A 23,643-nucleotide genomic window follows, 5' to 3' on the forward strand; every position below is an offset into this window, starting at 1 on the left:
CTGACCCCTCTCTTCAGCTGACAAGCTTCAGGTGTGGGAGTTCTAGTTGATGCAGATGAGAAAGACTCCTTCCCTCTTATCTATTCCTAAAGCTACAAAAATAGGTCCAAAGTGAAGTTGAGTTCAGGGCTGGCCTGCCTTTCCCTCACTGAGCCTCCATAGTTAGCTGTACACATGCGTACAGAAATATTTCCTTTTATCCATCGAGAATCTTCCACTATTCCACATTGCTGAGTGTTGGGAAAGAGGTAAAGTAAGTTCTATCTATCCACTTCTCATATTGCTATGGATTTCTGTCAGCTACCAGCAGACACAATAACAACAACAACAACAACAACAACAACAACCTGTGTTCTATTTGGGCGGTTAGGAAAAGGTTTTTGCCTTTTTCATAGGAAACAGTGATATGAGGATCTTTCATCCAGTCCCCTTCCAGTAGGCTGTGGTTATAGTAACTATCATCATGACTATCTTCAATCACTTTGAATTGTCATAACTGGTTGGGCACTTGGTTGCCCAACAGTAACCACAATCATGGGGCATGGAGAGTCAGTTCCCCACACATGCCACCAAAAGAGGCCCCCTTAAAGACACCTTGCTGGCAGGATCCTGGTCTGGTTCACTTCTAGTCAAAAGAAGTGGCACTGTGGGTTAAACCACTGTGCCGCTTGGGCTTACCGATCAAAAGGTTGGCGGTTCAAATCCCCATGACGGGGTGAGCTCCCGTTGCTCGGTCCCTGCTCCTGCCAACCTAGCAGTTCGAAAGCACACAGTGCAAGTAGATAAATAGGTACCATTCTGGCGGGAAGGTAAACGGCGTTTCCGTGCGCTGCTCTGGTTTTGCCAGAAGCAGCTTAGTCATGCTGGCCACATGACCCAGAAAAACTGTCTGCGGAAGCCTTTAAAGCGAGGTGAGTGCCGCAACCCCAGAGTTGTTCACGACTGGACTTAATTGTCAGGGGTCCCTTTACCTTTATCATCCCAATATCCTTATTCCTTCACCTTCCATACCCCCATAAAGAATGAATAAGTGAAATATGGATATATTTCAAAAATGTGATTGAGGATAGTAACTGTTACAAAAACCATTCAATCTTTATCCCACAACAAAATTCCATGGCCAACCTGGATCCAGATGTAATATTTTGAAGCAAATAGTACCATCTTCTAATTTACATATCTTAAGGCATCAGGCGAAAACATTTGTCTTCCACCACCATTACCACACACATCAGATTTGAACATGAGCACATGGCTTATTAGGTACATAGATGGAGCCTGCCATTTTATGCAGTTTATAATTCACATGCTAAAAGGAAATCAATTCAATGAATTCTCATTAGTATATTCTGAATTATGCACTCCCAATTTCCTCTTCTGTGGTTTCAGCAAAATCACTTCTATATTTACACAGAGTAAATATATTTCAGCATGATGTTCCTTGGTTGTATTATGAAAGCAAATGCGCCAATGATTAGGCAAATCTGTGCACCAGATTATATATAAATAAGTTCAGATACTATTCAAATTAGGGGTTCTTGTTGGTCACACGTGATTTTTGGTATTATAAAAACCAATCACACTTGGAAAATCTACAGCTGCAAGTTATTTAAAATACAAAACCACCTGCAGACAAAAGGAATGTGATTGAATTATTATTTTTTACCCACATTTTAAGCCTTTTGAGCAAGTTCATGGAGATTTTAAAACATGGAATATCTCATTATATGTTACATAATTTTATCATTTATAGTAATTCAGTTATTAAAATTAATCACTTTCATCCATAACACACACCAAAAAGGCAATCTGAAGATATGCTGCAAATGTACATACAAAGGTACCATGATCCAGCCAACTTCACATTCATCTACCAATATTTTGTAGCTCCCCAGTGATGTTGCCAGTCCCCTTTATTTCTCCTAGGAATGCCTTGGAGAGCTGGTCAGCTTCTAATAACAGTGGGTGTCACTAAACCAATAAGGTGATCCTACACTGATGGTCTGGAGTGGAAATTTTGCCATTTAAATTATCTTGAATCCCTTTTTTTTTTTTTTTGCCTGTAGCGATCACTCATAGCTGAGTAAGATTGTCTTCCATGAACACAGTCTTAACCGTGAGTCCATAAGTGACTGTGGAGGCCACTTCTGGATCTGCACAACCTTCCACAGAGGGGCATAGGTTTCAGGACAAGAGTTGTATTACAGACAAGAGGAGAGAAAACAGTTCACTCTCTATTGGATAAAGCATGATTCGACCATTTTAAAAATCACACTTGCTGGATCCAGGCAAAAAGTTATTTAAGCTGTCTGACACAGAATCATAGCAAGTGTAGTACAGTGCTCATAGTGTTTGTTTAGGACCAGGAATCTCAGGTGCAAATCCTCACAACCCTGAAGCTCACTGGGTGTCTATGGGCTGATTACAATCTCTAATCTTCCTCCCAGTATTGTTATGAAGATAAAGGGGGGAGGGACCATGTAAACTGCTCTGAGTTTATTGGAGAAAGGGTAGAATTTAAATAAGTAATCATAACTGTGGACCGAGAGAGAGATCTAACCCTTCACTCCATAGTTTAGAATCACTACTGCAAAAATAAAAAAATAATAATGGGAGGGGAGGGAGCTAAGACTTTCCAGAGAAAATCTTACTTTCTCCTTCCATACTTCCAAGAAATTTTCTTTCCAATGCTTTCCAAAGCTAGAAGCATTCCTCCTCTGTATTCCTCTCCAATGTGGCGGATCACTTTTATAAACTTGGCTAATTAAAAAAGGAAACAGTTGCAAAACAATTATGGCATTAATATACATCTTGGAAGATAGATGACAAATTGACAAGAACAGAAGCACATTGGTTGTTTTTTTTTTAAAAAAATCCCAACTCCTAAACCTATATAGATTTCCAAAAATGTTCAAAAGGGTGACGAGACCATTATGGGATTAAAACCATGCTTAGATTTGTAATCCCATAATCACTTTTTGGAAATGTGCTTTACTAATCCTGCTTCTTTTCTTTATGCACATCAATGCATCTTGGTGCATATATTAGTTATGTAGAGTGCATATTAAAACTAAGAAAAACATTGCTAAAATAACATTACAGAAACAGGAAACATTGCTTTCTGAAGCTGAAATAATGGTATTGTTGCAAGTGTGAAAATGATTGCTTGCAAAGTAATCTATTGGGCTTTCTAACCACGCAATCTTTTTCACAATGACAAACACTGCAAGTTGAAAGACAGAAAAGGGCTGCAATCCCGTACACAGGTAGTATGATTTTAATGGGTTTTATATGTTCACAAAACTATGTGTTGGATTGCAGCCATCGTTTTAGGACTCACAATCCACGGTTCCCCTGGAAACCTCACGAGAGCTATTTAGTAATTTTCAGTCCTATTCTAGCAGTCTGTTGCAAACTGCATCAAACTATATGAGATAAATAGCACCAGGCTTCCCACCCTTGCTTATTCCTAAGTAAAACTGACCCAAATATATTTGGTTACTAGGTCTAAGGCTACCCTTCTGCCTGATACAGAAGCTCCAACTGGTGAAAAAAGCTGCAGCTAGCAGCTACACTGTTGATGCGGACAGACTGTTTCCAGCACATAACTCTAGGGCTGATCATCTTGCACTGTCTGGCCATACATTTTGCAACCAGGTTTGAGGTTCTTCATAGAATCATAGTTGGAATTGCAGGAATATGCAGTTGTCCCATGCAATAATAGAGCCTGCAACCTTGGCATTATCAGCGCCATGCTTTAACCAACTGAGCTATCCAAGTCTTGTAATAATTCACAAGGCCATTAACAATTTGGGTCCAGGAGACCTCAAGGACCACCTGTATCCTTATATCCCTGCCTGATCACTGAGGTCTTCAGGGGAGTCAGTGGTGGTGGCCCACCCCCATGGCTCAGATGCAGAGCCTGTATCCACCAGGAGCTTTGCATTCAGTATCATGGGCTCACTTTTATGGAACTCAACTTCAGCTGAGGTCCACTCCCTGTTGAAATTCTGGCACCTACTAAATACTTAAAAAAAAAAAAAAAAAAAATCCAGCAGCCGATTTTAACTGAATTATAGTTTTATAATTTTAACTGATTTTTATTGGTTTTGTATTGAGCTTCTTGTACACTATACTGTAATTAAGTGGTATATAAATTGTCAAAATAAATGAATTTTACAGATCCCCTCCCCCCCAAAAATCAAACTGGGCCTCTTTTTTATATAATATAAGACCATGAAAATGACCAGGATGTGCAATGCTAACCGTGGTCCAACAAAATGTGCTTCTAGCATAACATTCATAATACAATGATGTCTTACCTAAAAGATGTATCTATTCTAAAATATGAAAGAGCTTTCCTGAGCAAGGGAAAATACAGAAGTGCTTTCTTGAGAGAACAATTTAATGTGCTGCCTTCAGCAGTACTTGAGGGTTGTTTTAAGAGCATGTTATTCCAAAATTGTATGAAGAGATGGCAATAATGAAACATTCAATTATATATTGCTATTGTGCTGTTTTTTACAGAAATTTTGATAGAGTGCCAACTTTTCACAATTATCCCAACTAGGACATTCAGCTGATTAGGTGAATGTTCTCCCTGCAGAGACCAAGGTAAGCTAGTGACAGTAAAGACTGTTGTTAAAATAAGGGTTGCTCTGAACTTTAATTTGTATAAGAATTTAATTTGGACATTTGATATGCTTATTTGTATGTTTCTACTTAGTACACATTTTGCAATTGTGAGAGATATATATTTATCTGCACTGGCAAGATCTAGGAATATAACACTATTTTCAGTTACCAGTGGTCCTCTTGACTAATTTACAGAAGCAATAAACTAAGCAATGTTCCTCTTAGAATCAAATTAAAATAGCTTTGCACAATGTTGCAGTAAGAGATAACACATTTTTCATCCATATTTTTCTGCCACATTTAACATTTATTTCTGCCAGTGTTTCACTTAATATTCATGCAAGAAAACACCATGTACTACTGTCAATAGTTCTATTTATAACTACAGATACTTGGGGTTTTTTTTTATTTTAAAAAATCTTATTTTCCCCATGCCCCATAGGCCTATACTATATGTGTGTGTTTTGGCAAAAGTAAACAAACCAAGAGACCAGCATTTGCTGGAACCTAGAAATAAATAAAGATAAAGAGACAAAACTGATATTATGTGCTGCTTTAAAACAGGGACATTGAGTTTATAAAGTGCACATTGTCAAAATATTTCTTAATTCTGACACCTCCCAAATTATAACTGGCAAATGTGAACATTTTAGCACCTTTGCGCAGGTCAACGTATTAATAAACAGTACACATCAAGTTCTCACAGTCGCCAACCAAATGCCTGTGGGGAACCCTCAAGAACACTTAGGGGTTAGATCCTAGCACAAGAACATTTTCTCCTCCTGTGTTCTTCAGCCACTGGTATATGGAAGCATGACTGTAGAGGCAGAGCATAACCATCATGGCTTGCAGCCTTTGGAAGCCCTTTCCTCCATTCTCTAATCGCCTTCTACAGCCATCTAAACTTATGGCCATCACCTTCTCCTCTGAGAGTGAGTTCCATAATTTAACTATGTGCTTTGCGGGGGGAAAGTACCCTCTTTTATCTGTCCTGAATCTTCTGACGTTCAGCTTCATTGAATGTCTACAAGTTCTTTTGTTGTTAAGGGAGGAAAACCTTTCTCTAACTACTTTCTCCATGCCATACATAATTTTATAACTTTATATCATGTCGCATCTTACTCGCCTTTTCTCTAAACGAAAAAATCCCAAATGTCCACAAAATGGAAGATGGCAGGATCCCCCAAGAATGTCCTCTACAGGGAGCTGGCAATCAATCATTACTGCGGTCAAAGACTAGACAGCAAAGTTAACAACAGCAACATATGCCAAATCCGCATGAAGAAGTTGATGTAATTAAAAATCCCCTATACAGTGGTACCTCAGACTACGAACAGCACTGTCAACGAACTATTCGGTGAACAAGCTCCGCAAAACCGGAAGTAGGTATTCCAGTTAGCGAACTCTGCCTTGGTCTACGAACAGAAGCCGAACTGTGGAAGGGCACCGGCAGCAGGAGGCCTTCAGCTAAAATCTGTATTCTGGAGATTAAAATCAGTACTCATTCGCCGGCCATCATTGTCACCACAACCTGTCTTGTCCTCGGGGAGCTGGCTTCAGGCACCAGGCCCATTGGCAGACCAACTCTGTGTTGTAAAGATGTCTGCAAATGCGACATGAAGGCTGTTAACATCAACCCCACCATGCGGAAATCCCTTGCAGATGACCACAGTGTCTGGAGACAGTCAGGTCATGAATCCATAGCAGTGACCAGAGATGGAATAACTGCTGGGAGGAGCGCAGAGAGAAAAACTACCACAGTGCATCCGCAGCAGCACAATCAGACGCCTTCATCTGCCCCAGCTACAACCAACTATGTCTCTCCTATATCAGTCTCTACAACCATAGCAAACGTTGTAACCTTCCAACAGTTTGACTTCACCCTCAAAGGCACACACCTCCACCGTCTCCCAAGAAAGACAGATATCACCTCTGCTTGCCTGGAATAAGTTTCAATTTATTTACCCTCATCCAGTCCATTACTGATGACAGACACTGGTTCAGAACTGACACACCTTCCTTTGTTTTAGGAGAAAATGAAAAAATAGAGTTGGGAGTCAACAGCATACTGGTGACACTGAAATCCAAAAGTCTGGACAACATCTTCCAGGGATTTCCTGTAAATGTCAAACAGCATGTAGAGACAGAACAGAACCCTGAGGGAGGGACCCTGCAAGCCAAGGCACTGAACAGGAGTCCCCCAACACCATACTCTGGGTTCATTCCTCGAGGAAGGAATGAAGACACATTTCAGATGATTATGTACACCATAATAATAACAATTATAACAAATAAAGGCTTGACATATCTCGCTTTGCATGTCATGAGTCTATCTCATATATTAGTTTCACCTTTTAAGTTGAATTACTGAAATAAATGAACTTTTCCACAATATTCTGATTTTTTTAGTTTCACCTGTATAACTATGCTTCCAGTACTGTACAAAGCACTCCAAGTGCAGTCACACTATAGATCTGTGTAACAGCATTATGGTATCAACAGTTCTCACTTCCTTTCCTAATGATCCCTAGCATGGATTTTGGCTTTTCCACAGCTGACACACAATGAGACAATGTCTTCATCAAGCTTTGTACTACAACCACAAGGTCCTCGTCAGCTGTGGCCAGTTCAGATCCTAAGAACGTGTATGTGAGATTAAGACTTTACACTTGTTTACACTGAAGTGAATTTGCCATTTTCAGTTTGAAGAAGTCCATCTCTTCTTGTTTTAATGATCCAGAACAATTTAGTATCTTTAGCGAATATGGCCACATTTGGATGGCCTTGGAGAAAAGACCAAAAAAAGCCCTCATTTGGTATCACCATACGGTACTTTTTGCATCCTCCCATCCAGACCCCAAGATAATGATCAGATGCTCTCCTCTGGGTGCACCCACAAAATGAAGCAAATTGAATGGCTTTAAAGAAAAGGGCTTTTTCAGTGGTAACACACTGGTTCTAGAATGCCTTCAACAGAGAGGCTCATTTGGTGCCTAGTTTGTGGTCTTTTCGGTGCCAGGTGAAAAATTTTCCATTTCCCCAACCTTTCCAACTTTTAATAATTTGGTTTAGTGCTTTAGAGATCTTTATCACTAGTCTTCTCTGTTGCTGGTGTTACTTTGGTGTTTTCTGATGATTTAAAACAATTCTTTCTGATTTTATGTTCCTAAGGCATATCATAGAGTTGGAAGAGACCACAAGGGCCATAGAGTCCAACCCCCTGCCAAGCAGGAAACACCATCAGAGCACTCCTGACATATGGTTGTCAAGCCTCTGCTTAAAGACCTCCAAAGAAGGAGACTCCACCACACTCCTTGGCAGCAAATTCCACTGTCGAACAGCTCTTACTGTCAGGAAGTTCTTCCTAATGTTTAGGTGGAATCTTCTTTCTTGTAGTTTGGATCCATTGCTCCATGTCTGCTTCTCTGGAGCAGCAGAAAACAACCTTTCTCCCTCCTCTATGTGACATCCTTTTATATATTTGAACATGGCTATCATATCACCCCTTAACCTCCTCATATAATAGTTTGTTATTTTGAATATTTTCTGTCCTCCACCCAGAGAACTTGGTTAACTGATGGTATAAAACAGTCGCAAATAAAATAAAAATAAATACATCTGAACAGGGGAACTCTTCCTTAAAGAACTTAAGAAACCAGGATAATAAACCAAGGTTGCATACATACAAGAATTACTAATAAAGTACTTTGTGTCACGTTTACTGTGCTAGTCACTCCATCTGATCACAAAGAAAATCTTTCCATTCATTCCACAGTTCCAACCTCCTGCAATTAGATAAATCCTACCTGTTTTTATTTTAGAAAGCAGGAATCAGAATGTATCTTTCTATATAAAAGGGGGGGGGGGATGAGCAAGTCCCTAAATCCAGGAAGAAAACACTCTTACAAATGGAAAAGCCAACATATACAATCACAGTCTTCTTTACCTCTAATGGGGGGGGGGGAGATTATACTGAAGAGTTTCTAAAATCCTATCTATGCTCCAGGACTAATCTGAAGCTACCAACAGGTCAAAATTATTTTAGACTGCTAGCACTGCACCTCAGGCTTGAAATGAAAGAACACAGATCTATTCTTATACAATTATTTTTGCAGTATTGCTCCTATGTGTGTCCTCCTTTAACCTTTTAAATTAAACACCTTATTGAATTATGACAACTCTTAAAAGATGTCCCATTTTATAAAATAGGGAGACGATCCAATAGTTATCTAAGCCGCAAGTTTCTCAAAGCAAAGAGGCCCTCTGCTTTATAATGAAAAACTGCTAGGTTCTTTTCGGAAAATAGCTGGATTCTGCAAATCACCTTATAACACCTCTTGATGGGGAAGCATATCTGAAACATTTGCTCAGGTTACCAGTTTTAAGCTATAAGCACTGGCAGCTGCCATTGCCATTTTGTCCAACAGAAGTGAGTTTAAATCTCCTTGGCACATAAAATTAAAATGCTATTGACAGTGTAATTAATCATTCAATATTTCTGACAAATGTTTTATTCCTAAAAACAAATGAGTAATTAAAAGAAGGATCACATTTTTCACTGCTGTAACCTGAAGGCTGAGTCTTTGCTCTTTCCTCATGCAAGTTCCCTCCTCCTTTTATGATTGTATGAGCAGGCAAACTATGGTTAATGTTTGTATTCAAACCATAGTGAAAACACTCACCTCAGTGTGGTTTCAAATTGTGATATTGTAAAGGGACACACTTAATAACAAAATCAAGATTTGGCCTGAAATGTGAAATGTTTTGAAAGCAGTAGAACTGATGTTCCACATCCCCAGTCCAAATTATGCTAAATGTTGTTGTATTTAAATAATTCTTAAATGTTTATTTGACTACAAATGATGATGCCACACATGTCTTCTTAGGAAAAGCATTCCATTTAAAAAACAAACCAAACCAAAAAAACCTTGCCTTAGTGAAACCACAACATAGGAAAAGGAAAAAGGTAAAGGACCCCTGGACCATTAAGTCCATTGAAAGGTGACTATGGGGTGTTGAGTTCCTCTCACTTCAGGCTGAGGGAGCCGATGTTTGTCCGCAGACAGCTTTCTGGGTCATTTGGCCAGCATGACTAAACCACTTCTGGAGCAACAGGACAGCGTGATGAGTAAACATCGTTTACATTCCCGCTGCAGCAGTACCTGTTTACTACTTGCACTAGTATGCTTTCGAACTGCTAGGCTGGCAGAAGCTGGACAGAGCAACCGCAAGTTAACTGACCAGGGCTCCTTTACCTTTACGTTAAACCACAACATACCCTTGGCTAAAGCAGGATACTAAAAGATGGGGAAAGGCTCTCCTAGAGTATCTTGGTCCTAAATCATTTAAGGCTTTAAAAGACCAGCACAAGGATCTTAAATTGGGCTTGAAAGTGGGTAGATTATATCAATGTAGATTTTTCAAAAAATTACGGAACAACTCTTTCTACCCCCATGAAAATTATTGCAACTGGGTTCTGTACTAATGAAGCTTCTAGATCAGGGATCGGCAAGGTTTACCTCGCCTGGGCCATTTCACTCTAGCAGAGCTCCCTCCATGGGCCAGATTGCACCCACGATTTCCGGCGTCTGCGCAGATGCGATTTCCGGCACCGCAGAAGTGAGTCCCCACGCCGCACTGTGCTGGTTTAGCGCTGTGCGCGGGGACTCGCCGCGTAGGCAACTCGGGGGTGGCTCGTTGGCCGGTTAAACAAGCCCCGTGGGCCACTTGTGGCCCATGGGCCTTAGGTTGCCTACCCCTGTTCTAGATTGTCTTGAAGGGTAACCACACATATAATGCATTACAGTAATATAGTAGTAGGTTACCAAAGCCTGTGTACCATCAAATGGCATACTTGTTCTTTCTGGGAGAGCAAAACTCACTCCAAAGCAGAATCAATGCCAATTTCCAGGACACAAGAACCACCCACCTTCCCTCAGTCCTTTCCTTCTGTTTACGTACTCTCTTCGCTCCTTAGAGTATAATGACAGAACAAAGGAATGCCAAATTGTTGTTTTAAGATAATATTAGCACGTACAAGTGATGTCCACAAGCCCCAGAGCAATATTTGGCTCTATGTTGCAGTTAGGCTATTGCTGTGTAACTAGGTTATAGGCATAAAAATGGGTTCTTGTTCATTAGCAGTTTTACTAGCTCACTAGGCCAACACATTCAGCAAATAAGCATCAGTTTGCCTAATAGTGCAAGATATTAAGCTATTACGTTCTGTAACTAATTTATCTTAACCCAAATACCAATGAAAGCCAGCTGGAAAAGCCAATACATCAATGAAAAATAATTAAAATATATTTAAGAAATACAAAAACTATTAGAGAAATAATACATATGGGGGGGGGGGTCAGGAAGCTTCACAAGCGATATTGCAAGTTACTTAAGCTTCTATATTTGCATTTTTTCCCCAGTATGGCCACAATGAGACAGAGCTTTAAACAATAGATTTGCATTATGTGAACAAACAGCAGCAAGACGGGCTCACATGCTCATCTCTCCTATTCCAGGGTGTCTGGAAGGAGATTGGAAGCTTCCATTTTCATCCTAGACCAACTTTGGATCAGATGTCATAGAATCACAGAATCATAGAATCATAGAGTTGGAAGAGACCACAAGGGCCATTGAGTCCAACCCCCTGCCAAGCAGGAAACACCATCAGAGCACTCCTGACATATGGTTGTCAAGCCTCTGGATGTTTATGAGGCGGCCAAGACAGATAACTGAAAGCACCTTGCAAATTGCAGAGGGGGCAACTATAGAAAAACCCTGTTTATGGGGCAGTGCTCTGCAACAATCTGCAGGGTGTAGTGCCAGACCTATTTATTTTTATTAATTTGCAAAAATCCCTATACTGCCAACATTAGGGGAGAGGAGTGCTACAGTGATTGACAGCATAAAATAAACACTTTAGCCCTTAGAATCATAGAGTTGGAATAGACCACAAGGGCCATCGAGTCCAGCCCCCTGCCAAGCAGGAAACACCATCAGAGCACTCCTGACATGTGGTTGTCAAGCCTCTGCTTAAAGACCTCCAAAGAAGGAGACTCCACCACACTCCTTGGCAGCAAATTCCACTGTCAAACAGCTCTTACTATCAGGAAGTTCTTCCTAATGTTTAGGTGGAATCTTCTTTCTTGTAGTTTGGATCCATTGCTCCGTGTCCGCTTCTCTGGAGCAGCAGAAAACAACCTTTATCCCTCCACTATGTGACATCTTTTTATATATTTGAACATGGCTATCATATCACCCCTTAACCTCCTCTTTTCCAGGCTAAACATGCCCAGCTCCCTTAGCCGTTCCTCAAATGTCATCAAATCCTGAACTGGAGAGTCTAAACTATAGCATGTTGAAACAAAGTAGCTTAATAAAAAAAAACAGTTTGAAGTTAGTTAATTTCAGTAAGCCACAGTTACGACTAACCACAGTTTGTGCAGGTTCAAATGTCACATCCAGCTACAGTTAATCTAAAAGGGAAGCAAAAGTTTCATAACTCCTTGCAACCATGCATGAGGGAATTTGTAAGCCTTGTTGCAGCATGTTTATAAAACTACAGTTTAGCAAGATGTTCAAACCATCCCATAATTATGTATTTTACTATAAGGACTCGAAATCTGATGGTACTAGTACAGTATAGTATATTTGTGGTCATGCTGCATATCTGAAAACGGATGCAGGAAATAAGTAACAGCAACTTGTCAATGGAAAGTCAAAATGAACCGATTTCATTAACCTGGTATTTACTGAGCTAACCTTTCCCTAAACAGGATTTTTAATTACCTTTGCAGAGAAAAATAAAAACAAATCAGGTTCATGAATTCACTCTACTCTATATGCCAAAGCAGCAGTTTCTGGAGGGAGATCTATGCTGCAACTATGGTTTGTTAAATACCAAACCAAACCAAACTGATTTTGAAACCCTATCTTCCCCCAAAAAAACAAACACACTGCTTCTCCACTCTTAAACAGACAACCCAGGGCAGTTTCTTTTGTTGGAATTTGCTGTTCAAGCATATATCTCCAAAAGTGAGCCAAGTCACAAATGACACATTCCTCATCTTTCTACCTTGAACAACATTAAGGCAAACATGGGGCCACGATTGCCCATATTCTCTGCCACACAGAAAGCAGCTGCAACCAGAATGCTGGATTAGATAGACGAACTATTTTCCTAAGGCTGCAAACTAAGTACGAGACAAGAGATGATAACAAAGTTGTCGTCACTCTGAACTAGCTTGGTTTGTTCTCACTGACATCATTACCAGGCAAAATCTGACAGGCATCACCTAGGAAAACAAGGTTCTGATTGCAAAGAAAAATGTAACTGAAGCAGTGGCTGTGAAGAAATTACGTACCAACACAAAAGAGCAAGGCACTTACAAGGAATATTCCCACTCTGCCTGACAGTCACATTTTCAAGCTAGAAATGTTTGACAGTGAGTATCAGTCTTGTTTGTGGCATATTCCAGGAATTTGATTCAAAGATCCTCCATCACAGAGTTGCAGTGTGTTCAGAAATTTCCATATACGACCCAAGGTTAAATGGCCATCCCAATAGTCCCAATGTTTTAAGTCTTTTCGGGTCTTCCCCTGAACTATGTACCATTAATACGTATGCTCCCGCAAATATACTGAAATCCTGTACTTAATTTAGCATTACACCATTAATCCCAGGGGATCTAGAGAAACCGTGTGCTGATAGTCAACATGAAATGAAAAAGAATATATCTAAAATGCCAGTAGAGATTCTTCTCAAAGGATTTATTTTTAAGGTCGGCAAATAATCTGCACTCACTTTAAATTACTTTCAGCAAAGGCCCACTAAAGACAATGTAAGTACTTCAGCATTTGCACACTGAAAATGTAAATGTACAGCCAACCAACCAAAAACAGTCACATTCTCACTTTAAAAACCAACACATTATGCAAACCGATACATATTTAGGTTTAGCTACTAACATGAATTAGTAGCTAACTAACATGTTAGCTACTAACATGAATTAGTAGCTAACTAACATGTTAGCTACTAACATGGGTCTGAACAAACTCCAGAATGCAGAAGACAGGAGTGCCTGGCGTGCTCTGGTCCATGGGGTCATGAAGAGTCGGACATGACTAAACGACTAAACAACAAATACGTATTTACTCAGGTTAACCCCACTATATTCAGTGAGATTTACTCCAAGGTGGTTGTGCTTAGAACTGCAGCCTGAAATAATGAAAATGAACTCACAAGTACATGTTTTGGATAAAGAAAGAGCACATCATCTTACTTTCCAAAGCTCAAAACAGATCCTTGAATAATGCCCCGAAAAACTCCTGAAATTAGAATTTTCCTCCCAAAGGTCACAACTCAATTAAGGAGTTTCATTGAAATAATTATAAAGCTGATATTTTACATATTACATTTTAATATATCATACTGGTTTTAATATATTTATAGAACATAGATGTTTAGAAGTCATAGGCTTTACTTAAAAATACATTCAATCAAAAGAACAGGGTACCCTTAGCTGAAATTTGCTGTATAATGCACAAATCCAATTGCTCTTCTGCGTTTTGTTTTTCATGGCACATAACCTCTTTCATTGGCCTATTTAAATTGATTTTTTTCACTACTTAATGAGATAGTGACACTGGGGCAAGCATATTATAATACTAAACCACCAGCACAAAAACATGGATCATATGCATAATAAAAGTTATGACTGTTTATGTCATCCATTGATGTTACGCAGAATCTAGGCATGTCGCCTTGCTGAAAAGTTATGGGGATTAATAACTTGATCCTGACCACACTCACTAAGATGTTTTCATTTAATTTTGACAAAACATATATCAGATGTGCATAGGGCTTCAAGCTTGGTACAGATTTTCACAGCTGTTTTTTTAGGGTGGGCTATGGATGTAGAAAACAGAGTTTTTCTGTTCCGTGCATATTAAGCAGACATATAGTAGTTTCGTCACACCCCTAAATTGGCTCCCCTCATCCTAGTGGGTTGATCGGTGTCATCAGAGATTGGACCTATATAGCAGGGGGGGAGGGGCAGGAAATGAGCTTGAGGCAAAGCAGTTATGCTTTAAATGGCCACTTCTCCCAACCCATCCTGTTCACTCAGCTCTCACCTCTGCCATTGTTTTAAAAAACCACTCCCCCCCCCTGTTTCCTTTATTCAACCGCCATTTTAAAACCTGCCTTCTCTTTTGCTCCCCCACCCCCCAACCTGACTTCATGCAAATCCAGGATTGTGATGGGGCACTACAAATCCTCCAGTGTGCGGACATATCCTCCAATCAGGACTGTGTGATGACAGCTTTACACTTCTATGTATATTGGAAGACGTTTAACTTCAAAAACCACCATTACTAATCCACTCTTCCTTACCTCATACGACCAGACACACTGAGTTCCACCAAACCGGCGAACACATCGGCCCACTTCCACATCCTCGTGAGTAGTGTACATTTCTCGAAGGCATTCACCTATATGTGGCACCATCCTCCTAAGAACTTCGCGGCTGAAGATCATCCCAGGTCCTCCCATGCAGAAATTCTCTCCTGGCTCAAGGCCCAGTTTTCCAAGTTCTTCAATATTCCCCAGTCCTGTCTGGCCCAAATAGAGAGGTTTACTGCTGTTCAGTGACCGAAGGAACTCTTCCAATTTTTCCCCTGTAAGAAAAAGGAGAGGAAATATTGTTTATGCCACACAACCAAGAGATTCTGTCTTTCAACATTACAACTATAATCACTTGCTCTAACACAGCAATTACCTCTCTTCCGCTTCAACGAAATGAAAGCATACCAAGGAAAGAGGAAGACAAGGATGGTAGGACTTTGAAAAACTTTCTACATGCTACTGGGGGCCATGACTGCCTGTCATATTAAGCCAATGTTTATTTAGGACAGTGGCTTAGTCCCTAGAACCAGTAAAAGACACTTCTGCTTACACAAGGGGAAATCAGATTCCTACCATTTCCTACCTCCATCACCCCCAGTTGCATCCTCCTACACTGGATTTCAAACTTCATGACCAACCTTTTCAGGATCTGCAGTGGGATAAAGGGAATGGAAAGCCCCATTATACAAGCAGAACTCTGAGTTCTGTGGATATAAACTAATTCCCAGATTCAAGAGTTAAGTGGCAAGCTTAAAATACACCAATCTCCGCCAGCCACTTTCTCCCCACTTGGTTACTGATGCAACTGTACCCATTTTCCCTTTCTCTGTGACTGTTACCACCATATACACACTGTTGAGTTTCTGGGCATTCAAGGAACATCCAAGCACCTGGGTGGAAGAAAAGCATACCTAAACTTAAAATAGTTCGGTGATCCATTCGTCCAACTAGATCCAAAGTTAATAAAGGGAGGTAAGTAACTACAACATTGCCACAAAAATAATATGAAAAAAGTAGAGGAAGAGCCCAAGCAAGCAAAGTTGGAGCATGCACCTTTTAAAAAAATAATAATAATAAAATTACCGACATAGATGTGTATTTGCAAGGATGAGATCTGTTTATGACAGTGAAAAATACTGAAAGTTAAAACAAGGGACTATATCGATATACTTTCCTTAAAGTAAATCCCACTAAAATCAATGGAATTTAATTCTAATGGAATATACTGAAGTGCAAATTAAATTTAAAATAGAGGGCAAGAGTTATATGGATAAATGAACTTTATAAAAACCTTTCAAAGGGGAAGGGCTATGAAATGTAGCAGTGTATTTGCTTTACATACAGAATGTCTCCGGTTCAATGCCTGGCATCTCCAGATAGGACTGGGTTTGACTTTCTGCCTGAAATCTTGAAGAGCCAATGCAAGTCCGTGCAGGCAGCACTGAGTTAGATGGTTTGACTCAGTATTAGGCAGCTTCCTCCATTCCTCTTTTGATTCTGTTGCAGGCTACCGCAACGTCATTGTTGCAGAGCAGTGTTATAAACTCAGATACTGTATATAGGCTAGGCGCCAAGTGGCTCCTTAACCCAGGGTCACAGTTGCCAAAACGGAATGCCTGGTTGCCATTTTTAGGCAAGATGCCTCAAAAGTCTATTTTTCAATACAACCTTTTGGTTCCTGAAACTGGTTCCTGATTGTGCAGATCAAATATCATGGGCAGAATTCTACAGGATGTGTTGCTAGTGTGTGAAAACAGTCAAGATCCAAGGATCTCCAGGCATGTATCTCCAGATGGTGGAGACGTCAGGCATCATTCTGGCGCCCGGACATCTTCACTTGGTCACAATTGACTGATAGCCAGGTGCAATATGTGCCTAGCACCTGGCAAATTTCAAAAGCAGCTGCAGAGTCCAATGTTATGTATCAAAGTAATAATAATAATAATAATAATAATAATAATAATAATAATTTATTATTTATACCCCGCCCATCTGGCTGAGTTTATTAACATTTTTTAAAAGTTTAGCCCTGGTGTAGAGAGCAATTTGAACCATCAATAAGTACATGTTCCCCTGCACTTCCATGGCTGAATATGTTAACTTGAAAACTGACACTTGAAAGAAAGGCCATTTCATATAAGGACACACAGTTTGTTTGTTTGTTTGTTTATATATATAGAGAGAGAGAGAGATTATCACAATGCACACATTAAATGATTTTTATTCTTTTTGCAGTGTAACTCAGATTGATCCACTTCATTACCAATTTTCACAGTCTCTTAACATCACTGGTAATATTGACCATTATTTGCTACATAATAACAGCGTGTGACATCCAACCTTAGCCATACTCAGAACATACCCAATGAAATCAATGGACTTGAGTTTCTTAAGGAAGTACTGCAATACCTTGAGCACTGCTTTAAAATTTCTCCACTCAAGCAACATACTCCCTGGATTTACAATAAAACATATATACTGTCAGTAGCCCAAAGCCAGCTGTGGTCAAAGGACGTGCATCCCCATTTGCAACAAGCGACACATCCATCCACTTCAGTGGGGCTCAGGTAAGCATCCTAATGCACGTAGAGATGTGCACCTGGAAGTACATCAGCAATGTGCACAATGTGCATGCAGATTCTGTCCTGATGAAGCCTTATAGAGGTTTTCCACAATGCCCTGCTGCAAACCCAGACCAGGAATGTGACAAGTTGCCTATCTCTATTAAGAGCTGAAGAGGGGGAAAGATGGTGAACAACAACAAAACTGCACTGAATTAAGCAACAACGTAAGATATACTTTACATTTTTTAACTTTTATCTTCCTTACATTTTAAAACTGGGGGGGGGGGGAATATATTTAAAGTCATTAAAGAACCGAAGCATATGCATTCCAGTTCCTAAGTTAAAAAGGACAACGGTGGATAACCAACATGTAATGCTACCTGTATACTTACAAAGGGTAAGATGAGGATGGACTGCCACCCTTAGGTTGCAAAGCTGAGTGATGCAAGAAATTCAACTGTAGCATACTAAAAAAACAACAATGTTGAATTCCTATCAACCCTAAATTAACATCTCCCTAGCATTTTATTTCACACCATGTAAACTAGATTGTTTGTTTATCTCCTGCCCTTTTTCCCTGACGCGGGGGCTCAGGGAGGATTATTTATTTTTACTGGAGAGGCCAGAGAACAATTATGTTTGGACAACATTTGACAGGTTCCAGCACCTTTTTGTTATCTCACGATTAACTCAAATGTAAGTTCCACTAGGTTCTATGTGCTTTACTACCAGTAAATGAGTCTAGGGTTGCAGCCCAAGACATATTGAACTGTGATTGTGTTCCTAGAAGGCTATATTCCCAGTTGGTCACAGAGATCACTAAGGGGCATAGTTGAGCAAAAGGATGCCTTGGTTCCATAACTAATATTGATATTCCTTGAAAAGTCTTGAGACCGCTCAGTTCCTTTTGCCTTGTAACTAAAGTTCCAACTAAAGAACAACACTGGTAACCAGTGCAATGCAGAAATATGAAACCGATAACATCTGAATGATCACACTTTGACCATTTGCTGCCTCTGTAACACATAAACAGTTACTTAAGTGAAACTAAGAACTTTTAAACCACATCAGGGACTGAAGTAAACGCTTCAATCTTATTTCTAAGAGGAAATGTTATCAACACTCCTTACTACTTATGGATGGAGGAAACTGATTATTATGCTGACAAGCACATTACTTCTGAAACACATGCTCCTTTCTGCATTGCCCACAGAGCTACGGACACCAGGATCTCAACACATCACTCGCACAACATGCCAAGTGATCTTGAAAATAAGCAAAGAATTGAAGGATAATTCCAGTATTTGTTGTTAATGACATTAAAGAAATGTTTACATGTGGCTGAGTACAAAAATATTGGCTATGCTTTCTAAATTTAAAAAAAGAGAATAGATTATGTATGGATGAGGCATCATAATCTTGTTTTACACCCAGTTATTGGCACAAATTATTCCTTGCACTTTCAGCCTCTTGCTTTGTTAACTTCTCCTCCCTTTAGCCTGTCACAACAATGTATATGCATCCTGCAACTTTCTCCGTCCACTTCCAGCTTCACCTTGCAAAACTTTCTGAGACAATAAACTGGTTTGTCTTTATACTTAAGCACTGGATTCCAGCTGTTCTGCTGGAGCTCATCACAAACCTGCAAATCCTTAACAAGCTGCAAACCATAAAAGCTTTCATGCAATTAAATACCACATCAGACTGCATATACTGCTAGGAAGAAATCCAACTCACCCACCTTCTACCAGTATAACTTTTATAATAGTCTAATAATAATACACAACAAAATAGTCCTGAAGCTTCCTGGTTGTTGCCACAGGTCTCCCATCACGCTTTCAAGCAAGTCACAGTTTCTGTGTCTACAGTACTTCAGAACATTTACTGAGAACATCACTGCTCTTGATAATATGTTAATGCAGGTAAAACTCCAAATTTGTAGAAATAATAAGTGAATGTGTGTATTTCTATCAATTAAGGCCAGAGGGAAGACTTAATTTGTTTGTTTTCATCCCACACTGCAGGTGACTTAAGATTCTTCCACAAGATGGGCTCTCGGCCAGAGGAAAAACAGAGCCTAAAACTCTGACAAACACTGACAGGTCTAAGCAAAGTCCTGGAGTTTGGAAGGTGGGGCAGGGACCTGCATAGGCAGGTGTGCTCAACAAAACCACTAGAGATCTAGGAAGCCAGCCACACTGCCACACTCACTTCTGTTTTAAAAAGGGGTCATTAAATGGCATAACTTTCCAAGTTATTTATTGCAGGTAGGATGCAGCAGAAAGCTACCCAAAGCACCTGAGATTCTAACCAACTTGTTGAAACCTGATGCAACAAACTCAGCTTTGCAAAAAAACAAATACATCTCAGTGTGTCCCTTTTTGACAACTCTGCAAGGTAAGCCAACTGGAGAAAGAGCCTGAATAGGATAGGTGCTACTCTTAATCACTTGTAGGTTGCCATGCAGTGTGAATGGCCCTGGCACTGAAATTTGCCCAACCCCTTCATGGGGAATTTGGTGGGTGATCAGGCACCCAAGGCACCAGCACCTATGGGCTGCAGCACAATCCTACTCATGTTTGCACTGAGATCAGTGGGGAACATCACTGCCCTAACGCTCAGGATTGCGGAACACGTTTAAGACGCCGCTCCAGAACAACTCCTAAAATGAATGGCATCGAGTCTCCACTCTAGCATGCCCAGAAGGCCTGGTGGTCTACAGTTTCATATGTGCAGGCATTTACCGAGACTTTCTCAGTGGTGCACCCATGCACTCTGCCCATGCTCAGGTCTGCCTTGTTTCACCATACCTCACACGGTTGTTCAGAGCTTAAAAACCCGGAAACGTCAGTAGCAAGTCCCGGGGCTCAGCCCTTCAGCCCCGCCATCTATCCACAGGGCTGTCATACGTTCAGATGTTTTAACACTGCACCCAGAAAACAGCTTGACCATCATTTAGCAGGTCAAACAACAAATCTACTTCACACTTGCTCCAAAGAACATACAACTTGCATTATAAATTTCATGTTCATAAAAATATGAGGCAGCCATACGTCTAGATTTTCAAAGACATGACCTAGATTTCAATGGCGGAATTGACTTGGGGGGTGGGGGGTTTCCAAATCAATCAAAAATCATTTTTGGGTGGAAACTCAGCAACTTTTGGGTTTTGTCTTAAAAAAAAACAACTCAACAATTTTGGGGGGTTTCCTTTAAAAAGAAGCTCATGAATTTCGGGTCTTCCTAAAAAAAACCAAAAAACTCAACAACTTTTGGGGTGTCCTGGCTTTTACTTTGTGAACTAGAGCGCCCCTCTCCATCCCTCCCCTTTTCACCTTTGATGTAGACGTCGTCGTCGGCGCGCATGAACCACTCGTAGGCGTCTAGGTAGTGGTCGTGCATGTACTTGAGCATCATGAAGGACTTCTTCTGCGGCGGGTACGAGTCGTCCACGCCGGGCAAGGCGACCACGGGCAGCGGCCGCTCCCCCCTCGAGGCGGCCGGAGGCACCGAGCCTTGGCTGGAGAAGAACTCCACCCGGCCGGGGATGGAGGCGGCCCACGTCCGCTGCGCCGCCAGCGCGCGGCTGCCCAGGTACTTCTGCGCGGTCATCACCCCGACGTAGAGGAAGCGGCCGCGGGGCGCGCAGCCCGGCGCGCCCGCGTAGTCCCCGCTGCCGTTGTGGCTGCTGCTGCCGTGGCGCCCGGCGCCTTCTTCCTCTTCTTCCTCCTCCTCCTCCTCCGCCTCCAGCGGCGGCGGCGGCGGCGGGGGCGACGGGTCTCCTTCTCCGGCGGCTGCCACGGCGAAAGCGGGCGCGGGCTGGCTCTCCGGTTCCCGCCTCTGCTTCTCCCCTTCAGCCGCCTCAGGGTGCAGCTGCCTCTTATCCGCGGGCAGCGCAGCCGCGCGGCCGTAGAAAGCGCAGAGGCGGCCGCCGACGACGCCCGCCCCGGCGGAACTCACGCCGCCGCCGCCTCCTCCACCGCCGCCGCCGCCGCCTCGCCTTTTCCTCTCGCTCAGCTCGGCCACTTTGGGCGCAACTAGCCACGAGGCGACGGTGAAGCCCAGCACCAGCCCCAGCGCCACGCTGAGCCACGGGCGCCGGGAGCGCGCGGCCATGGCGCTGGGGAGGCGGGTGGCGGCGTCCCGAGCTGAGGGTCCCGCTGCTGCTGCTGCCGCCGCCTCTCCGCCGTCACCACAGAGTCCGCTTCTCGGCGCGCAGCTGAGCCAGAGAAGGCGGCGGCGGCGGCTCCGAGCGAAAACTTCTCTCCCGCCGCCGGCGCCGCGGAGGCACACGTCGGGCTTCGCTGGCGGCGGCGGCGGCGGCACCTGGGCGGCGGCGGCCCCTCCCACGGCCCGGCCTCCTCCGCGCAAGGGCGGCAGAAGAAGAAGAAGCAGCCAGCGAGCGAGCGAGCGACCGCTGCTGTTGCTGCTGCTGCTGGAGCCGGGCAGGGAGGCCGGCGCCGCCACCGCCGCTCGCGCCGCCTAGCTCTGCGCCGCCGGCCGTGGATTCCGAGCGCCTCCCTCAGGAAGGAGCGGCTACAGCCGGCGCCACTCCCACGGTGGGGGGGGCGGGGGGGGTTGCTGCTACACGAGACTCCTCCGCAACAGCCTCTCCGCAAGGGAATCGCTTCTTTCCCTCAGAATTCCAAGGCCTGCCATACGTCCGTGTTTTCCAGGACCCGTCCTGGAATTCGCCTCTGAAAGTGACGTCCGGGATTATTATTATATTTCATTTTATTATTTTATATATAGAGAGAAAGTTTCTATTGAGTTTTCCATTTTTACATCTCACCACAAACATTTTCCATCATATTCTCTATATTCAGTTTCTTCCCTCCTCCTTCCAAGGTTCATTTCATCCCCTAGAAAGGTAAAGGGACCCCTGACCATTAGGTCCAGTCGTGACCAACTCTGGAGTTGCGGCGCTCATCTTGCTTTATTGGCTGAGGGAGCCGGCGTACAGCTTCCAGGTCATGTGGCCAGCATGACTAAGCCGCTTCTGGCGAACCAGAGCAGCGCACGGAAACGCCGTTTACCTTCCCGCCAGAGTGGTACAGTGGTGCCTCGCAAGACGAAAAGAATCCGTTCCGTGAGTCTCTTCGTCTAGCGGTTTTTTCGTCTTGCGAAGCAAGCCCATTAGCGGATTAGCGCTATTAGCGGTTTAGCGGCTATTAGCGGCTATTAAAGGCTTAAGGGATTAGCGGATTAGCTGCTAAAAGGCTATTAGCAGCTTAGTGCCTTAGAAAAAGGGGGTGGGGAGCGGAAAAAAACCCCCAGGAATCGCAAGACATTTTCGTCTTGTGAAGCAAGCCCATAGCAAATTCGTTTTACGAAGCACCTCCAAAACGGAAAACCCTTTCGTCTAGCGGGTTTTCCGTCTTGCGAGGCATTCGTTTTGCAGGGCACCACTGTATTTATCTATTTGCACTTTGACGTGCTTTTGAACTGCTAGGTGGGCAGGAGCAGGGTCTGAGCAACGGGAGCTCATCCCGTCACGGGGATTCGAACCGCCGACCTTCTGATCAGCAAGTCCTAGGCTCAGCACCACCAACATCCCTTTAGCGCCACCCGCGTCCCTATAGTTATAGTTATAATCTGTGGGTTGCCATCTGATTTTATTCTGCTCCAAATTTGATTTTAAGCAGTATTTTAATCAATTGTTCAATTTATGTTTTTAATATATCATACTTTGATGTTAGCTGCCCTGAGCCCGGTCCTGGCTGGGGAGGCAGGGTATAAATAAATTTTATTATTATTATTATTATAGTTAACTCTCATTCCTGCATATTTTAACTATAGCCACTCTTTATTAGTTCTCCACTCTTGCAACACCCACAAATGTCACTTGCACTGTCGATTTTGTCTCATTCTGCCCTCATTTTCACCTGTGTGCTATGTTTTTCCATATACAGTGATACCTCTAGTTACTAACTCTGCTAACCTGGAAGTAGGTGCTCCTGGTTGCATACTTTGCCCCAGGATGCGAACGGAAATCGTACGCTGGAGGCACACGTGCAGCAGGAGACCCCATTAGCGAAA

At 42.4% G+C, this 23,643-nt stretch overlaps 1 protein-coding gene across 2 annotated transcripts in view; it reads right to left on the minus strand.

The window, feature by feature from the left end:
* The window catches only part of CHSY3 (chondroitin sulfate synthase 3), an 87,297-nt gene extending 65,198 nt beyond the window's left edge, over positions 1-22,099 (minus strand). Inside the window, exons 1-3 of one of the 2 annotated variants that reach the window (XM_083403857.1) lie at positions 21,585-21,952; positions 20,940-21,348; positions 15,029-15,312 (exon numbers count right to left, since the gene is read on the minus strand). In XM_083403857.1, coding sequence (XP_083259983.1) covers positions 15,029-15,312; positions 20,940-21,216 — 561 coding nt within the window. In that variant the 5' untranslated portion in view covers positions 21,217-21,348; positions 21,585-21,952. Of the gene's footprint in view, positions 1-15,028; positions 15,313-20,939 lie in introns of both variants that reach the window. The other variant, XM_083403856.1, reaches the window with a different exon arrangement.
* Between the last annotated feature and the right edge of the window lie 1,544 nt (positions 22,100-23,643).

Source organism: Podarcis tiliguerta (assembly GCF_965153285.1).
Source record: "Podarcis tiliguerta genome assembly, chromosome: 11".
Lineage (NCBI taxonomy): Eukaryota > Metazoa > Chordata > Lepidosauria > Squamata > Lacertidae > Podarcis > Podarcis tiliguerta.